Below are 19,209 nucleotides of genomic sequence, written 5' to 3'. Positions count from 1 at the left end.
GGCAGATTAGTTTTTTTTCAGAAAGAAGTGGGACCTTACTCACGCGGGAGGGAATAGTAAACATTTTGAAATACCAGTAAGTGTTATGTTAGCAGAAAACTTCCAGGCTTCAGTTAGAAAGCTGCAGGAAAAGAGGAACAATATCTTGCAGTATGGCAATGACCCAAAGCAAAAGTCAAAATCAACAAAGGAATGGCTTGCACCAGAAGGAGATTAAGGTTTTGGAATGCCCCTGCCAGAATCCAGTCCTGAATCTGATCAAACAACTGTGGGTCGATCTGCATTGGGCTGTGTACAAGCAATTCCATTCAGTCTGACAGCTTTAGACTGTTTTTGCAAAGAAGAGTGGTCAAATATTGCCACATCAAGGTGATAAACTCCCACCCCAAAAGACCTAGTGCTGTAATTAAAGCCAAAGATGCTGCAAAAAAATTATTAGTTTGAGGGTGTGCATGATTATGCAACCAGGTTTTTGTACATTCATTCATTCGTTCATTGGTTCATTCATTTGAAAAAAGCAATTAGGTTAGCTAGTTCCATATTTTATATCACTAAAACCTGGTACTTGAACATGGGCGTGCAGACATTATATATAGCCATGATAGATGCAGTGGGAAGCATAGCACTCACTCGTGTTTACATGTTCAAGCACTTAATCTTGACAGCCTACAAACCTTAGATAAGGAAAACTTGCGATAAAACAATTCATTTCATCAACCAGTATATTTCTAAAATGATCCATATTATGTACAATGTTAACATTAGATCAATGAACAACATTTAATAAAACCATGATTACGCAAATTATCCCTTTAGTTTAATTTAACCTCATGGAACACTTTATAATAACATATAATAACATCCCCTCATTAAAAAAAGATAATACATTGATCTCTATGGAAAAGAGTGTACTTTGACCGCACCCCTTGGTTGCGTCATGACGCAATCAGTGAGTGCACTTCCTGGTTACGCTGCGAATGGTACGTGACATGTTGTTTATAGAGCACTCACTTATTTATTGAATCCTCTCCACTAGGAATGATACGTTTTGCATTGCGACAAAACTGGCTCACTCCGATTCGTTTAGCGCTCACCATTTTAGACTTCCCGTATACAGTCAACACTTACGGACTCAGGTTTGGATTCTAGTCATAAATACTTAAAGCTGCTCTGAGTAATGGAAACCGTTGGAGATACACTAGACTACTTCTAGGTCATAAATCACGGGTATTGATGCAATTGGGTGGCTATTATTTTTGCTATAGTTGCCATGGCCATTTGGCCAGTTGATGTCTTTTTCTTGCCTAAACGATGTGTTCAATTCGAAATGATCTTTACTTTATTCAATAAGTTTTATTTCCTGCAGGGCTGTCATCCCCTGCTCAGTTGGCTATCCTTTCAGAGTCAATCCATCCATCGCCCTCATCAGTTCAAGTTGTTCTAACTGCTCCAAGAGTGTCTCCACAATGAAATCTTCAGCACACATTAAATCCAGATGCCCTGAGTACCCAGCCTCCAAAACCAAGCGCTTCCCGGTGAGTGATTCCCAGGTGGACTGGAGTCAGAGCTTGCCAGGATATGATCCGGTCAACTATACTCATCCTTCAGTGGCGAAGAAGCCGACATGGGCAGATCCTGAAATTGGGTGAGCATCATATTTTGAGCATGTATTTTGAGCAGTGGTGGGCCATGCATTTGGTACCTGGGACCTCAATGGGGATTTACTCGACTTAATCCACCTCTTAGTACCACCACTATTACTGCAGAATTATAGAAATCATTAATATACTACAGAAATATGCAGTTTAACAGCACACAAATGTGCCACACACATCATATGGAGCAGTTCAGAATGAATATAATGAAAATGAAATTAATCAATTAAATTAAATTAAATGCATCTTACTCACCACTAGAGTGTGTGTGTCTACCCCCCAGCCCCCCTCACTCTCTATATAAATGCACTTCTATCTATCTATCTATCTATCTATCTATCTATCTATCTATCTATCTATCTATCTATCTATCTATATGTTTTTGCCGATTGCTACATCTGTCCTAGTTGTCTTTATCAGTTGCAAATGTATAGTTTTTAAATTTGGGAAAATTAAAATCTCTATTTTTGCCTGTATTGCAGCTCATTCTCTCCACAGTTCAATACTTTGGATGGCGCTGTGGACAGAAGAAGCTTTGAGGGCTGCTATAAAGTGGAATATGGAAAGCCACTGTAAGTGAACCAAATATCAAGAGAAGTAGCTCATGCAATGCTATACCCCAATTGGACGGTGTCCAATATTACTTTTAACAAAACGAACTTGTGATAGTATTCTGTCTAAGATTATCAATAGAATGAAAATGACAAATCTGCAATCTTGCTATAATATATTGTAGTTTTTATTATCATTACCTAAATTATGGGTTTGAATGATCATGGTATGAAGTAATTCAGTTCTGATGCGTTTAAAAGTTACAATTTTGATAAGGTTCAATCACAGACACATGAAAGGTTTTTTTTTTCCAACATCGAATTTTCAAACTACAGTACTGTACCAATAGAAATCTGGGCTTGTGTCACTTCCAAAGTTTTTGATTACTTTGGACAATGTAATGTTATCCATCAATCCATTTTTCTATGCTGCTTGTCCTCATGATTTAGGGCGAGAGACATTGTACACCCTCTGGACTGGTCGCCAAGTCGATCACAGATGTCATGTGTTTTATCAACATTTTTTACACATCTTTAGAAATCCTCATGGACGCACAGGGCTGATGGGTAGAGGTTTGCTCGGGCGATGGGGACCCAATCATGCTGCAGATCCTGTTGTCACAAGGTCATACGTTTTTTCCATTAATTACTGTACTACCTAGACATACTGTAGCAATACTATATCAAACCTTCAGATTGCACCTCTTCTAAATTTAAATCTAACCTTCTGCCGGTTGCATCTTGGATGTACTGTATGATGTATGTTGTCTGACAGATGGAAAGTAGATGCTAAAGGAGAAAAGATTCTTCACCATGTCACCAAAAAGCCCATCCTGCAATTTGTATCCATCAAGAGAAAAGATTGCGGGGAGTGGGCCATTCCAGGCGTGGGTGGCTTTTTCCACATTTTGTTGTTCACTTTCCTGTCCGTGTTATTTCTGCCACGATTCTCGGGGATAAAACTCACATCCTGGTGTCTTTTTTGTAGGGGATGGTAGATCCAGGGGAACAGGTTTCTCTCACGCTTCAGCGAGAGTTTTCGGAAGAAGCATTGAATTCGCTGGGAGTGCCGCCATTAGAGAAATCTAAAATTCATGAGCGCATCACCCAACTCTTCAAATCACCCAGTCTTGAGGTCTGCAACTGACAAAGGCAGAAAACATCATTTTTACCAGCATTTTTGTCAAAAGAAAAATGTGCATATGAGTTACAAACAAACATACATTAATGATACAAAGTAAAATGCTGGTAAGCTAAATGTGCTTACCAGTTTGAAGTCTTCTATTACATTGAGCCCGGACATGATCAATTAATTTTTTTTTTTAAAAAGTACTGCTTATTTTGTTGTGCAGGTTTTTAAAGGATATGTAGATGACCCTAGAAACACTGATAATGCTTGGATAGAGACTGTTGCGGTCAACTTCCATGATGAAAATGGTATGTATGGTTTGAAATAATTCAGTGTTTCATCATGCCATCAACAATTTGCGGGACACTTAAGTAATTGCTATGTTTAGTAAATATATATTTTTCTCTCTTTGTTTATACGCAGGCAACAGTGTGAGCGAGCTGCCGTTGCAAGCTGGCGATGATGCAGGCCAAGTACAGTGGGTTGATGTGGACCCGTCCTTCCCACTCTATGCAAGCCATTCTCATTTACTGGAGCTGGTTGCCAAAGAGAGGAAATCTCATTGGTAGCCACTGGCGGCCATAACAATGCTGGAAACGGTTGTGCAGTGACATCTTGAAGTGTATATATGTATGTCTTAATTGATAACAAAGAACTTCACATTTGTTTGCCTCTCTCGCCAGTGTGTGCAATGCACGCACACTGTGCAGCAACATCTGATCCGGGGGAAGCTTAACATGAGACAGAAGACAAGGCGAACATTATTTCTGTTGCAGAAAATTATGCTAATATATTCATTGTGTACAAGGATCACATCAACCCAATGTGGTCATGTGAGAACAACACAATTAGCTTCATTAATCCAAATGTGATGAGTACAATCACAATGAACTTGCGCAGGCTAATCTTTACACGTGAACAGAAATGAACGACCACAACATTTTCATCTTTACCAATGCAATAAGTGACACAAATATGTATGTACATATGTACTCTATGTACAGTATATCTCTGGATTGATCATCATGCTCCATTGTTAATCCATGTTGTGTAACCAAGTGATTCATTAACTGTATTAACATGAGTTGTCTTCTACTCCTGTAATTACTTTTATAGCTGTGCCTGGATTGAAATGTGGAAATTAATCAAAACACTTCTACAGTGCGTACTACTGTTTTTTTTTAAGTGTTTGAAATTAAACACTTGAACACATTTATAGATGGTATTTGTTGAATTAATTTCACTGTATGATCTTTGAAAGAGGAAAGAGGAAAATGTTGATTCACAAAGAAAATGTACTGTATGTATACAAGACCTATCCCTCTTTTAATCTGCCATAGCAGAAATATATTCTGTAGTTGGCAGATCATTACAATATCACTCACATAGCACTATAGACGAGTTTACAAGGTGTATCAGAAAAACTCCATGTCTGTTGTCACAAAGACATCAAATCCAAACTACAGGTTTTCACCTTCCAAGTAATTCCCCCCTGGAGTTTAATGCACTTTCCCAGCCTTCTTCGCCACACCTTCATTTAAAATGTAGGAAAATACACTGAGCTGGGTCGGGTGAGCAGAGAGACTGCTCCAGGACAGCGATATCATTCTCGAGGAGGAACTGTCGAGCGCTCAAGGCACTTTGAGCAGGCGTGTTGTCATTGTGAAGCCGCCACAATTCTCGCCTCTTCTCACGCACTGAATGAAGTAAATGCGAACAATCTCTCTGTCGACGTGCTGGTTGATAATCTCGCCCACATTAGTAGTAGTATCCTTTTTTATTCAGTCATCATACAGCAATATATTCCACAATACACACACTGTAACAATCAACAGTCATATAAAGAGAGGTGAAAGAATGGCACGGACAGAAGCAAGTTCATATTTGTCATTCTTTCTCACTACAAACGTATTTGCTTAAGCTTCCAAATTTAAGTAAAAAACAAACAAAAACATAACAATTATTTATAATCTTAAAAAATATCACATTTGTATGAAGTAAGAAAGCGATTGTGTGTGTTTTTTTAAATAATAGTATAAGCCTCTTAACTTCATAAAATTTGATTTAAATAAAGGAGGGTCATTATGAGCGTAATAATAAGTCTTAATAATTAGCAAAACCACCATTGCGTATATTTTGTTGTTGTGAGTTTGTTTTTGTGAGTTGATCCCCACAACAAAAACAAGGGGAAAACTTATATTTGTTGTTTGGTTTTGAAATATATCTTTTGTGACACTAGTTCTGGAACATATATATAGATCTCATATTACCTTTTTCTCCGTGTATCTAGATTATTTGGTGGTATGGTACCAATATGAATGTTAAAATTTGGTACTTTTGCAGTCTCAAACTTTTCACGTTTAAATCAATGTAGAATTTAATGTACGATTCCATATTGTAAATAATATAGTTTTTTCATAATGAACTGAATTAACTACTTCATTAAACAATAAGCCTATATTGAAGCGAAACGATTGGTCAGCTCGTGCTCAAAAAAATACATTACCCACAAGCCATTGCGACAAAAAAGCCGCTCAAGTAGACGACGTGGCCTGATTATTACGTCGTTTTCCTGCGTTTCATCGTAGCGTACCGGGGCGATTCAAACTAGACATTCAAGGAGCTTCCGCTCATTGCAAGTTGCAACTGCGGCTACAGATGGTTTATTAAGCTATTTCTCAAACGTTTGTATTTGTAAGGAACAATGTCTGGAAAAAGTAAAAGCAGAAGTGCAGCAAATGCGGACTCAATATCTGGCGGTGTAACCTGCGATGAGCGCATTTTGCGGGATTGTCATCAACTGTACACGGAACCCGACAGTGGTGAGTTGGCAGAGCATCCCGTTTATTAGCGAAACGTTAACCCGCGGGCATGCTAGCAAGCCGGTCGGGGCCTAACTGTTTGCTAGCTAGTGTGTAAACCGCAGTAGTACTTTGGAGATCGTTATCGTAATTGCTCGCGTTTGGGCCAAAGCAAACACTTGCTTGTGTGCTTGTTACATCATTTTAAGTTCAACCTCTGGGTGGGATTGTTTGTCATTACTTGCCTATAGTCTATAGTCGTCGTAAGAAATTCTGGTTTGCCGTAGAAATGTGATAGTTAACATATGTCTTATTTAAACCAACAACATATCTTTATTTGCGTCAAGAGATGGAGATCTGCTCCTCTTTACTGAAGCTGTATAGTTGGATCTAAAATAAAAGGGCGCTAACTGCCTTTCAAAGATGCAGGGCCACGCCCCCTGTACATTAGAGACAAAAAAGAGCAAATACTAAAAAGTAAATAAATAAATAATACATTTGCAGACATCTGCTTTTACTTTGGAAAACCACAAGCAAACCAGTTATGAATCAGTTTCATCAATCCCTCTCGCGTCTTCTTGCTTAAACAATACGAAATAAACAATAATAATTTGTTAATGAACAAAGATCAGGAAAAACCTTTTTGTAATGTAATGCACTTTAATGCACAATGCATTTTCCCAATTATTCAATTAATCACTGGAATAATCTAAAGAGTTATTGATTAGATAGTGAGAGCCCTAGGGGAATCACTTTCATACCGCTTAACATATTTATGGTTTCCTTTAGGTTTGATTGCAGTGGCTGAGTCTGTTGGTGTAAAGTTGCTTCCCCCCAGGAAAAAGATCACTGTGATGCTGATGGGCAACCACTCTGCTGGAAAAAGCTCCTTCATCAACTGGTAAATCTTATTTTTTGGGGGTGTGCGAGCAAGACCTTGCATCTTTTTTTTTTTTTGTAATTCATAAAGTTATTGCATTTTTCATCCCAGTCTGTCAAACTAAATTTCATTCTGTAACATTTAGTCATTTACCCCTTTTTTCAAATTTGATGAATAATGATGTCCTCTTTTTGTCTTTCAGGTATGTTGAAGAGCACATCCAGCGCACTGGTGTTGCTATCGAGACCCAGGGATTCAGTTTTATTACAAGTGGGCGCAAGCGAGAATCCCTCACAGTGAGACTTCTTTTAATAAGGCCAAAATAAGCAAGCTCACTTTCAAGCATAATTCACTGTGTAATGCCTTCAAATAATTTAAACAATACTTACTTGCTCGATGATGACAGTGATCAATCTCTGTCTTCTTTTAGGGAAATGCCACCCTTCATCTATATCCCCACTTCAAGCCTCTGCAAGAGTTCAAAGGTGAGCTTCCCAAGACAGTCTCTCCATGTTTTAGAGCAGGGGTCACCAATACAAAACAAAATAAGACATCTGAATTGAATCATCTCCCCCCCCCCCTTGTTTGCTCTCTAGGTGTGTCAGAGTATCTGAGCACAGAAATCTGCACGTCACGGCAGAAACGTTTCAGCCTGGTGACTTTTGTGGATTCGCCTGGGTTGGTGGATGGTGATATGAAATATCCCTTTGACGTGGATGAAGTTGTCCTGTGGCTAGGTGGGTCAAGGCCTCTCAACATAGCTGTCTTTGCTGTGTAGTGTGGTACAGTAATAGGGTTCCCCATGTCCTCACTCAGGTGATCTCTGTGACCTGGTTCTGGTCTTCTTTGACCCGATGGGTCAGGCTCTGTGCAAACGTACTCTCAACATTGTGGAGGCCCTGAATGACAAACAAGGAGATCGGCTGCGTTTCTACCTCAGTAAGGCGGATGAGGCCGGGGGAGAGTCTGACAGACAGGTAGGTGCAAAGTCGATGGGCCTGTCCCCACTCTGCATTCAGTTAAATAGAAATACTTTGGTGATGTGAGAAATGCTGATGTCAGACTAGCTGGGAATGTGCACTAAGTCCAATAAGAGACAGTGACGAAGGACATCAAGCAAGTTTTGATTACATTTATTCTCGAAAAATCAATCACAGATAGGAATCGCGTCATTATGCTCCATCTCACTCTATCTTCCATGTCTATTCTTTCAGAGAGTAATGATGCAGATTGTCCAAGAGCTCTGCAAACGACCAGGACTTAACAAATGTGGTTTTGACATGCCTACCATCTACATTCCTAATCCAAACAAGGTACATTTAAATGGCTCTCCGCCTTTTAGCCATGTATGTGCACAAATTGTCCTATAGTTTGAAGTGCCTGATGGGTGGTGGTTGTTGTTGTTGTTTTTGTTTTTAGCCGAGCCGTTGTGTCAACCAGATTGAGGAAGTGTGTCGCACCATTGAGAGGACCATCAATCAGACAGTCCAGAATACATTGAACTCTCTGGAGAAGGACTGTGACATCATTAGTGAAGCCATCACTGATAAAATGACCAATGACAGGTAACACATAAAAAAAAAAAGAGAAATAACAATAATAAAATCTTTTTTTGTAAAAACTAGGGATGTCACGATATCCAAATGTAACGATACGATATCACCATATGAACTTCACGATCACAATATTGTGGGGAGATTGGCAATATATAAAAAAAACCCAGACACTGTATAAAAACCACACAAAATTGTAAAAAAAAATGCTCATAATAAAAAAACAAAAAAAAAACATCACAATGTTATATTTTTGTACATAATGACAGCATTCACAAAGAAATCCATCATGCGCTCCTATTGGCGATTAGCATGGGTCATAAACATAGGTGGCATCAAATTAAACTGTTTTAATAAACCAACCACCAGAGGGTGCTGGAACTGCACAAATGCAGAACAACTTGGGATTTTAAACAGTTTTGTGGCAATTAATATCGTGGCATGACGACAACGTTATATCGTGGCAATTTTAATATTGCGATATTGTGACATCCCTAGTAAAAATAATCTTGTACTGTATGTCAGCTCTCACATCTCACATGGACCTTCCATTTCAAAGGCAGATCAGTGTCGAGAACCGACGGGCGCGCTGCAAGAGCTGCTTTCTGATGCTACTGGGCTTCTGCATCCCCATGACTCTTTTGGCTGTACTGCTGCTGGGCACTCTATCCAAGGAGGTGCTGGAGTTGGCTTTGGGTCGCCAAGGCATTGAAGCCCTCTCCCTTTATCTGGTTAGTGTCCTCAGTATCTTACCTGTCATTTTCTTGTGCTGTTTTTGTTGACTGAGCTGTCAGTTCTGAAGCAGTCATGGTTGTCTCTTTTGACCCCCCAGGTTCCTGTAGTGCGCATATTTGAATCGATGTCTAGAGAGCAGCAGCTTTACGGCTGCGGTGCCATGGTCCTTGCCTCCTTCCTGCTGTTCATCATTGCACGATTCTCTTTCAGGTACCGCAGTCACATCTCGATTCCATTATATTAAGAATCCGTAATAAACATTAAAGCGCAATCCTTTGGTACACCTGCGCAATGAAAATTATGAGATCCCCTACTAGAGATGCAGTAACAGTAATGCCATTACACATATAATAATGTATTTTTAGTCAGAGATGTATGTAAAATGTTATTTTATATTTATATATTATTATTGTATATTATATTATAATATATTTTATTATTGTCCAGTGAGGGTGATGGCCTAGCTCAATCTTGATTGAATTCTTGCTGTTTTGCTCTTTATAGGACTCAACCAACTCTGTCGGGAAAACAGAAAAGACAATTGCAGGAGAAATTGGCCTTTGTTCAGGAGGTGGCAAAGACCAAAAAGGTAGTGCTTGGTTTCAATAATACTGGAATAAAAAACAGCATTTATATGTGTTAAATGTTTTATACTTTGGCCTTGCAGAAAAAGCTGTATGAGGAGTATCTGCGGCAGAGTGTCAGCGATCATGACATGAACTAAAGACTGAAATAGACACAACACGGACCAAACATAAATCAACAAAAGAAACACTGTCAGCTGGACAAAGCAATAACTTTTGATGAGAATTCCGTTTGAAGTACACCCACAGAAACCTCCTCCATAGACCTTTTTATTTAGACAATACCTCTGTGAAAAATTACCTGAGAAGAGTCAGGCCTCACAACAGGCCTTATCACTTTTTATTCATCAACTATGGACGATTAATATTTGTTCTTTGATTCTGCTCTACTCAATCATGATGTCAGACTAATACCACTCTGAATATGTTAACTTTTGCAAAGTATTTATAATATTTCTTGATCAGAGATACTGAACTTTGGGTAATAATCATACGGCACTGAGTTTGTATGAGTTACTGCTTTGTTTGTTTGTTTTTTACAGTTAGCAGCATTTTATACCGTTTTTGGTCAGCATAAATTTTACTTCATTTTCATCTTCATCTTCATTTTACTTCAAGTGCAGAATGTTGGAACAAAAATATTAAGCAAAAAACCTTTTCGCTAGTATTGTTAATTTCGGCTTTTCATGTTTCCTTTTTTTAAAGATCTCAAATGAAAGAAATAAAGTGTTCAACTTACAAAACTTTTGCTTTGTCTTAGAATTGATGTTCAGAACTTTATTTTCCTCTCTGCTGCTACTTTTTTTTAGTATTTTTCACACCCATGACTGTCGACAAGCCGAACTTACTCAAAAGCCCAAAGGATGAAAATATAGCTTCAAATGATAGAGTGTGTGATTTTCTTTGGAATTAAGAACAAATGTCCGTTTATTTTTTATGGAAAATTGTAAAGCAAGTTTCTGTATGTACGATGAGATGTAGCTTTCTCACTTCAGCTAAAATAGCTCCTGCCCCATTTTCTAAATGGAATCAAGTAGGCCTCTGATGTCTATTGAAATGTGATCTGCAAACTATTGTGCGCTCAGGTTACAGTGAATTCATTATCATCAGCAATGCAAATGTCTATGTTGTTGTTAGAAACCAAATTAGTTATATTAATGTTTTTTTTTTTAAATGATGGCAATATGGATGTTCAATAGTTGTCCCTCTAGGATTTATGGAATGTCCATACACGACTGAAAACTCCAGCAATTCAAGACCACATTAAACACTTTTATCACATTTGGCTTAGTATACAGTCATATTCAGCTCCAAACTGACGTTGAATTCACTCAGTATATTTATGCACGTGTTCTGTCTAAGCATCAACGATACCAATTTTGGTCACTAGATGGTCTCCTAGCTCAGAATGAAGAAACGACTGTTTACAAAAGAAAAATACTGACAGTATTTTCCTCAAATCATACTAACACAGTATCCTATGCTAAACATGCTCAGTCGATACTGTCATGATTATTATTTAGATTTACTTTTCTGTTAAAGAGATAACATTTACAGGTACCATTGTTACGTATTGTATTAAATTAATGTATTGGTATTCCGTTTATATACAGTCATTAAAACAATATTATCATTACGGATTTATTAAAATTGTGCAGCATGTATTCATGCAATTTTATGCAGTTCATTTACACAACTCAATATGTAATCAAGTGTAAAATTTAATACCATGACCATGATTGCTGGGATGTTTTTTTATTTTATTCTTCCTTCTGCAAAGTCCTTAGTGTTCAACTTTTTATTTTTTGGTCACAGTGCAAATTCCAAGCAGAGAAAGAGAGAGACCTAGGTGGACACAGGAAGGAGGTTGACGCGATTTCCGCAGACTTAGACCGGGGAAAGTTGTTTCCTGAAGTTGAAGCTGTACTAGTGATCATTTCCACACTACAGTCTTGGTGTTTGTTAAAATGCCTTGCGCAAGTTCATCGTCATCATCCGTCAGGTTTTGGTTGTGACATTTTTCATCTGATGGAGTTGTCTGATGAAAGGATGAGCTCAAAGAGAGAAGACACAGGTACAAATGTACACAAATACTGCATGGGATGCGTGACATGTCTCGCATGTAAGCGGGGTGGATGTGAATCGATAATTTCAAGAACAAACGAACTTCTCACTCCACTTTTATGAAACCTGTTGAAGCAGCAACTAACCTGACAGTGTTAGCATTTAGCATCACTAGCTCGCCGGTGGGCAGCTGATACTTTCCTGCACTTCACTGTTCGCCACCGGTGTGCGAGCTTGGTCGATCATCTCACTTCTTAGATATTAATAGAAAATTGGTCCTACAGTAATAATAAACAATGTCATTCATCAAGTCTGCTACCGATGTAACACACTGACTTCGAGCTTATGACGTCATAGATCGTACGCTTAGCCGTTAGCTTCCTTAGCCTGTCAACTTTCAGTAACTCCTGTCCTGCAATATGACCTTCTCGTAGGCTATGTCTATGTTAAAGATATACGTCGATATTTATTTTAATTTGTGAGCAGTATGACTACTGCTCCTACTATCAGTCAACTAGTAGTAACTGATTGATTGTAACAGTTGTGACAGAAAAATCCAATAAAATTGCAATAATGCATGAACATGCAAATCGTCGACGGAAAGGAAAAATCTGATTGTTGTAATTAACTTGGGTTGAATGACAGTGGGAATTATTTTTTATTTATGTAGGATGACAGCGGGAAATATTTTTTATTTATGTATTTATTTATTTATTTATTTTAACTTTTTAATCAGCAGACCACAAACAGTGCAAAACAGACAATGGAGCCAGTCAAGTTGATAGATCAGCAGGAAACGAAAGCTTTGTTCACCATGTGTCTGCATGAGTTTCCTTCAGTCCATTATTGTTGATGGATATTTTTGGTCTGTATTCTTGTGTTCCAGCGCAAATGTAAAATTTTAACAAAATATCTAAATTGACAAAAAACATTTTTGGGTGGAGCAGCACTCTAGACTAATGCTTAGCACATGGACAGTTCTAACATTCACTGTTCATGCTTGCATGGGTTTTCTCCATGTACTCTGGCTTATTCCCACATTCCAAAAACATGCATGCTCGTTTTATTGATAACTCTAAATTGTCCATCGTTAGCTAGCCTCCAGCTCAAGCGCTATAGAAAATTGATGTAGATATATTTTTTGTGAATTTTCATCCATTCTCAATCACTTTGTTCATCAGCATGTCTTTCCGACTGGAGAGTCAGACACACAGTTTAATTTCCCCATTTAGAAAGGATACATTAAGTTATGTTACTCGATAGGTTTTTTAACCAATTGTGTTTCATCAACCATGGTACCGGTTTTGCCTATATTCCTTGATTCCATTCCGACTGACACCAACTCTTACAAAACATCAACACCTGTTTGCCATTTTATAAGTCATCCTTCAGGCCCAACTGGCGGAGTGTCGAGCGCAGGTTGAACACTGGCAGGGTGTGGCGACCATCTGCGAACTGAGCAAACGGGAGGAACTGGCAGAGCTGCAAAAACAATGCGATCAAGAGATCCAGTCCCTTCAGGAGGCTCTCAGGGGTCAGTGCATGTTTACTTGTGATAAGCAGTGCATAGTATACACAGCCCAGTTATTTGACAGAGAAACAACTGTGTGCCTAAGTTTTAGCCATTATGTGTTTCACAATTGCTCTAAACAAAGGAGCCCAGCATAAGTTTGAATATTACTCTTTGAAACATGCTTCAGGGCTAAATACAACTAAACTAAAGGTAAAAATTATGAGAAATGGAAAAAGAGAGACAGAGAGAGAGACAGCTTTCTTGGCCAACCATACTGTACATTTTCTGTATATATGACATACATGCATTATAAATGGACATTGTTCGGAAAGTCTTCCTCCATCATTCCAGTATCTTGCATGCTTGGTGAATTAAAGACTCTAAATTGACCTTAGTTGTTTTTGTGAGTGTGAATGCTCTCATCTTGGTGTCCTGCAATTGGCTAATGTGGACAAATATTATAGAAAATGGATGGATATTTGTTTCGCCCTTATATGATAGCATTCTGGAGCCCAGTGGGCCCAAGAAGCAAACATTAATAAAAATCGAAGACCTTTTATATAAGAGAGGCACAACCACAAAGATCAGTCCATTGTAGACAAAGTTAATCTCCCTTGTGGATAAATTAGTTTGTTTTATCATTATTTCACGATGTCTTTACAGAGACGGCAGCGCAGTATGAGGCCAGGATAGCCGCTCTACTTGAGGGGAGGAGAACAAGTAGCCAGAATCAGGTTAGTATGTCATTATTTATTTACTCTCTAATTTTCAAGTTGATCAGATTGAATGCGCACTCATTGTTCTTCATCCAATAGGGGAGCGGAAAGAAGGGCAAAATGGATGCAGAGGCAACCAGCAATGATTCCCAGACATCACCAGACAGGTTGCATTGCCAGCAAGTCGACTCGGAACTTGTCCCGGAGGGAGAAGCCCCGCCGATTAGTACCGAAGGATATTTTTCCCTGCGGAACTGCGACTCGGCCTCGTTGTCCTCGTTCTCCATAGACACACCCTCCCTACCTAGAAAGCTCCACGCTCAGGAAGACACAGACTCTCTGGCCTCAACCGGAACTCTGGTGCCGGAAGCCATCTACCTGCCGCCGGCAGGCCACCGGCTGGTCACCCATAGCGACTGGGATGCACTCAATGCTCAGGTGGGGTTTCATATTCTTACACACGCATTTATTAAAAACAAGCACATGGCTGTGCGAGATATATTTTATGAAAAAAAATAAAAATAAAATAAGACTAGCAACAATTGACGCCCACATTCATGGACAATTTACTGTCATTAATTACCCTAACATGCATGCTTTTGGAATGTGGGTGGAAGCGGGATAACCAGAGGGGGGGGGGGTGTCCCCCACAAGCACAGTGACCACATGTAAACCCTTCACAATGTTGCTCCATCCAGGGGTCACCAATACCTGGTAGCCCCAAAAGAATACACGACTAGCCTGTGGGGTGTGGTCTAAAAACAACTCACCAGTGGTGGACCATTGCAATTTCCTAGGAAAAGAAGTGATTATTTAAAATGTACACTCTCTAGATTTATAGAAACACATATTGCATGTTGATATGTTTAGGTTTTCTACCTTGTTAGTTCTTGTGAGAAATCATTAAAAATGATCAGTGTCTTTGCGTAGATGAATATCACGCATTATTAATTATAACAAATCAAGGTAATTGGAGCAAATTTGTTATTTCAGATGTGTGTATCACACAGCTTGCCCTTAGCATTAATCAGTGCCCAAGAACCAGCTCTTAGTTTCTAAAAGGTTGGTGACCCTTAGTTTACGTGAATCAATTTTTGTACGTAACAAAGTGTTGAAGTGATACTGCTTGAATGGAAATCAGGGTAATTTGTTGTCCAAATTTTAAAATGAGATGTATGTTGGACAGTTGTCAGAGTTGAGAGGGGAGGTGAGTCGACTCTTGGATGCGAAGGAGGATCTGGAGAAAGAACTGGACACACAGACCAACCACACACACAAACAGGTAGAACATAAACAGAGAGACATCCGATACTTGCACAGTAGGGGTGCTGTGCAAATATCCCATTTGTGTGCTTGTGTCTATGTGTGCATCCTCAGGTATCAGTGCTCCAGTCTCAGGTCCAGTCATCAGAGGCGCTTCTTCAGGATTTACAGAAATCCCTCAGCCAATCACAAACCGCAGTCCAGAGTCGACTGGTGAGCGATGACGTTGATCTTATTTGGGCCGTGCATCACTCGTTCTCCATTTTTCACCAAGTGGATGAATGTTGATTTTCAACAACTCCTACGCTGGAGTTGTGTTTGCATATGTCGTACATGTTCAAAAGCGCATGTGTGTGATGTTTGTGTGTGAATCCAGTCCGAGCTGTCACTGTCCCAGAGAAAGGTGTGCTGTGAGCTGTCCAGGCTGAAAGGAGACACGGTTGAGGATGAGGTAACAGGCCCCACCTCATCGCTCCCAGCATCACGGCAGGTGCCGTAGTACTGTTTACAAAAAAAGTGCTGCATTTTTGAACATTTAGCCGCCCAATTTACTTAAAGCAGTTTTAAATGCACAAAGACAGAAAACAAATGGGTAAACACATCAAATATAATGGAACCTCCAAAGTTGCCATAAGTGGCAATGTTTGGCGTTGGACCAAAATGTTTTTGAAAAATATGTCTCAGAAGTTGTCCGCAGCCGACGTTTAATATACTGTTACATAGGAAAGGTTGTAGCTGCTCAGTAATAGAGTATATGAGCAATAAACCTGATTTAATACCGCAAGGCTTACAGCTATACGTAATAATGAAAGCTCCACTAGATGACACTATTGCCTTGCAAACACTTTCCTTTTCATTATTTCGCCTGTCAGGCGTTTCCAAATGGTGTGTAGTTTACTACTATTACTGTACTTTATTGTCCAGTGGTTAACTTCTCTTTCTACTTGTGTACGTGTAGACGAAGTTTTTCCCCATACAGTTAGCTAATGTTTTGTGATGACAGTTTGAGCCTTGAACATATGAATTCACTTTTATTTTCCACGGCTAAAAATGTTTAGGAATTAATTTTATTGTTAACAATGAATTGTATCGGAAACGACATGACACCACTGGTGTGGGAGTTTACTGTTGCACTCTTATCTAACCAGCAGGCAGCGCACTGTGAGGAACGCCTCCGTATTGAGATTGTCAACCTGAGGGAGCAGCTTGACATGCGGGCGGAGGAGAATGGTCTGTAATAGGATTGCCCCTGGTTGTGTGGTTTGTGGTTATGATATACTTGACTGACACATTTTGAATTCTTTGTCTTTGTTTTACCTGCTCCTACACGGAACCTCTTCAGAACTTCTAGAAGGTGAGTGTATGAAGCTCACATAGGATTTATTTTAAACATGGTTCCTTTTTTTTCTTTGGCTATGCAGTGCGCTTCCCTAAAACGTACCCGTGTGCTTCCCTCCAAATGCTTTAGAATGTGAGATATTTTCATGTATGATATCATATAAAATTGCACTTACAAATGGAACTTCATAGGTGTCATTTGTGCTTGCGTTCCACAGTGCAATTCTCCAGTTTAAAAACAGAGACGGAAAGGATCCAGGCCCAGAAGAACCAGTTTCAGGACGAGCTGTTGGCCTGCCGCACTGAACTCGAGGCCCTGCGGGTGGCGCTCTCTCATGTGCAGGGCAACAACAAAGTGCTCAATAGTGATAATGTGAGTCAGCTTCTCTATAAACATTTGTGCTCAAGAGAAGCAATGGAAGAAAATCCACCCACAAAGTTTGACGGGATCCATACAAAATCTGCTGTTGCAAAGATAATCATCTGTTTTGATTGACTGTCACACAAGTAGTCTGCATCCGTGGTGGAAATATGTTGTAAATATTTTGCGCCCCTTATGTTGCTAAATGATAACATACAGTATATGAGTTACTATTGTAAACAGCTCTCAATATGATGCATTACCTTTTTAAAATCCTGTAGACTACCATCTCAGCGTAGGCTGCAGTGGTCCACAGTCTGGAGTGTATTTATGCACCGCATGCAAACGATTTTTTTGCCTTTCTCTCTATGAGCGTTGTGGGTAGCCACTGCATTGCTGTGAAATGTTCTATATCCTAATGACCTTTGGGAGATTTAACATGACTTTGGTCTGGCTGGCAGGAGGCCTTACATCAGCAGTGTCTGGAGCTGCGCAGCCAAGTGATCAGCCTGCGCTCTCAGGTCGACACCAGCCAGACTGTCCAGAGAGACTTTGTTCAGCTCTCTCAGTCACTTCAGGTAAGAAGTAGAGCAGGGATGAGGAAGAAAATATTTTGCCACTCTACTTTGGTGACATCGATAGACGAATAACGTTATTTGTAATCAATTAATTACTTTCAATCCAATTACAGTAAGTAAAATGTGATCATTTTGCCCGTCGTACCTGATGATTTATATCCCACAGTGGTTCGTTAATAACTGCACAAGAGTTATAATGAGCTTAAAATCAGTGCTATATTTGACTCTGCTCTCTCTCGCCTTTCAGGTGAAACTGGAGTTAATACGGCAAGCGGAATCTCTTGAACAAGTCAAGGAGATCCTGGAGGAAGGAATCAGTGAAGCCGATTCTTCGCCTGCAGACGCCTCCTGAGTCTGCTGTAGCAGGCAGAAAGCAGTGACCAAGCCAAAGGATGGACCAATTACCCTCAAATAAGAGCGGCAATGTGGAACAAAAGCTGTTTTGAAGTCATCAAGAGAATGACAGCTGCTGCTGTTCACTCATGTAATTTGTTGACCATAGCGAAAACGCAGTCTCGTACTTAAACCATGTCATCACAAGAGGGGCAGCTCTGTTTGGGGTTGAAAGATATTTTATATGTTTATATTTTCACATTATTAATTACAATGCAAAATGCTAACATAACATTGTCAAATAAAACCAAAAGGTTTTGCCACTAAAGGTTTAGAGAAGTTAATAATATTTCTCCACTTTACCCTCTCATCACTGAACAATGCTAGAAAGCTTAATGTTTGTTTGATGTCAAAACAAGCAGGAACTTTGTGAATGGTGCATAACCAGCAGAAATGACTAGCTCATTATTTAAAGAGCCAAAGTCTATATCTGGACTATTCTACTACTCCACTACATAGCCGAGTAAACAAAGTTTGGAAATGATAGTTTTCCGTTTATGTGTGAAATGGATAAAGCATTTTTATTGAATTGCATATAATTTAACATGGGATTAAAACAATATGCACCCTGTTTTTGTTTGTAAACATTTTGTAATCATCTGTCCAGCCTCTTTGGAAAGAGGACACAATGCAATAACGGTTCATGAAGTGATAACGGCAGTTTCTGAGGTTTCTGGAACTCGTGTGTTTTTAATTTGTGTCATGACTTAGTAGTGTTAACTTTTCTCCTTTCAACCAAAACAATGTCCTTATTTCCAGCAAATGATTGTTGTAGCTTATCCACTTACCTTCAATATTTAACATTTTCTCTTTGTATAGAAAACATGAGGTTGCATAACCATGGACACCAATTTTGGACACCATTATGCAATGAGAGTGATCTATGAAACATATCATTTTTGCTAGTCAAAAACACTATTTGAAGAAATCTTCAAATGTCAATTTCCACTCAAATATAATACATAATGACTACATTCTGGCTGGATATTGTCAGTGAGCAGCAATAAACTTTACTTATGAACTTTTATATGTGGTACCTTGTCTGTATGTTTTCTTGTCCCCTATCAATTACAATTCAAACATTGGAAATACACG

At 39.2% G+C, this 19,209-nt stretch overlaps 3 protein-coding genes across 4 annotated transcripts; all 3 read left to right on the top strand.

Moving 5' to 3' along the window:
• Positions 1 to 986: 986 nt before the first annotated feature.
• nudt9 (nudix (nucleoside diphosphate linked moiety X)-type motif 9) lies at positions 987 to 4,547 on the top strand. Its single transcript, XM_086054916.1, has 8 exons — positions 987 to 1,136; positions 1,367 to 1,645; positions 2,138 to 2,227; positions 2,745 to 2,831; positions 2,982 to 3,093; positions 3,195 to 3,341; positions 3,559 to 3,643; positions 3,759 to 4,547. Exons 1-8 carry the CDS (start codon positions 1,039 to 1,041, stop codon positions 3,902 to 3,904), a joined length of 1,044 nt encoding a protein of 347 aa, XP_085911042.1. The 5' UTR covers positions 987 to 1,038; the 3' UTR covers positions 3,905 to 4,547.
• Positions 4,548 to 5,856: 1,309 nt separating this feature from the next.
• LOC147134726 (uncharacterized) lies at positions 5,857 to 10,641 on the top strand. Its single transcript, XM_086055724.1, has 12 exons — positions 5,857 to 6,157; positions 6,926 to 7,037; positions 7,219 to 7,312; positions 7,447 to 7,501; positions 7,613 to 7,753; positions 7,833 to 7,993; positions 8,231 to 8,329; positions 8,436 to 8,581; positions 9,129 to 9,300; positions 9,402 to 9,514; positions 9,809 to 9,893; positions 9,972 to 10,641. The coding sequence occupies exons 1-12, from the start codon at positions 6,040 to 6,042 to the stop codon at positions 10,026 to 10,028; spliced, it is 1,353 nt and encodes a 450-aa protein (XP_085911850.1). The 5' UTR covers positions 5,857 to 6,039; the 3' UTR covers positions 10,029 to 10,641.
• A 1,108-nt stretch (positions 10,642 to 11,749) lies between these two features.
• Positions 11,750 to 19,141, top strand: rabep2 (rabaptin, RAB GTPase binding effector protein 2). 2 transcript variants are annotated; one of them, XM_086055600.1, is made up of 12 exons: positions 11,750 to 11,962; positions 13,334 to 13,486; positions 14,129 to 14,199; positions 14,281 to 14,619; positions 15,368 to 15,463; positions 15,559 to 15,657; positions 15,821 to 15,934; positions 16,596 to 16,674; positions 16,787 to 16,798; positions 17,001 to 17,155; positions 17,605 to 17,721; positions 17,969 to 19,141. In XM_086055600.1, the coding sequence occupies exons 1-12, from the start codon at positions 11,917 to 11,919 to the stop codon at positions 18,071 to 18,073; spliced, it is 1,386 nt and encodes a 461-aa protein (XP_085911726.1). In that variant the 5' UTR covers positions 11,750 to 11,916; the 3' UTR covers positions 18,074 to 19,141. The 2 variants fall into 2 exon arrangements, with proteins under 2 accessions (XP_085911726.1, XP_085911725.1); XM_086055599.1 differs by having other exon boundaries at positions 16,593 to 16,674.
• The last annotated feature ends 68 nt before the right edge of the window (positions 19,142 to 19,209 follow it).

This window comes from Filicampus tigris, chromosome 16 (assembly GCF_054856515.1).
Source record: "Filicampus tigris isolate MCC_2025a chromosome 16, RoL_Ftig_1.0, whole genome shotgun sequence".
NCBI lineage: Eukaryota > Metazoa > Chordata > Actinopteri > Syngnathiformes > Syngnathidae > Filicampus > Filicampus tigris.
The sequence above is the reverse complement of the archived record's forward strand: the minus strand, read 5'-3'. Positions and strand labels throughout refer to the sequence as shown.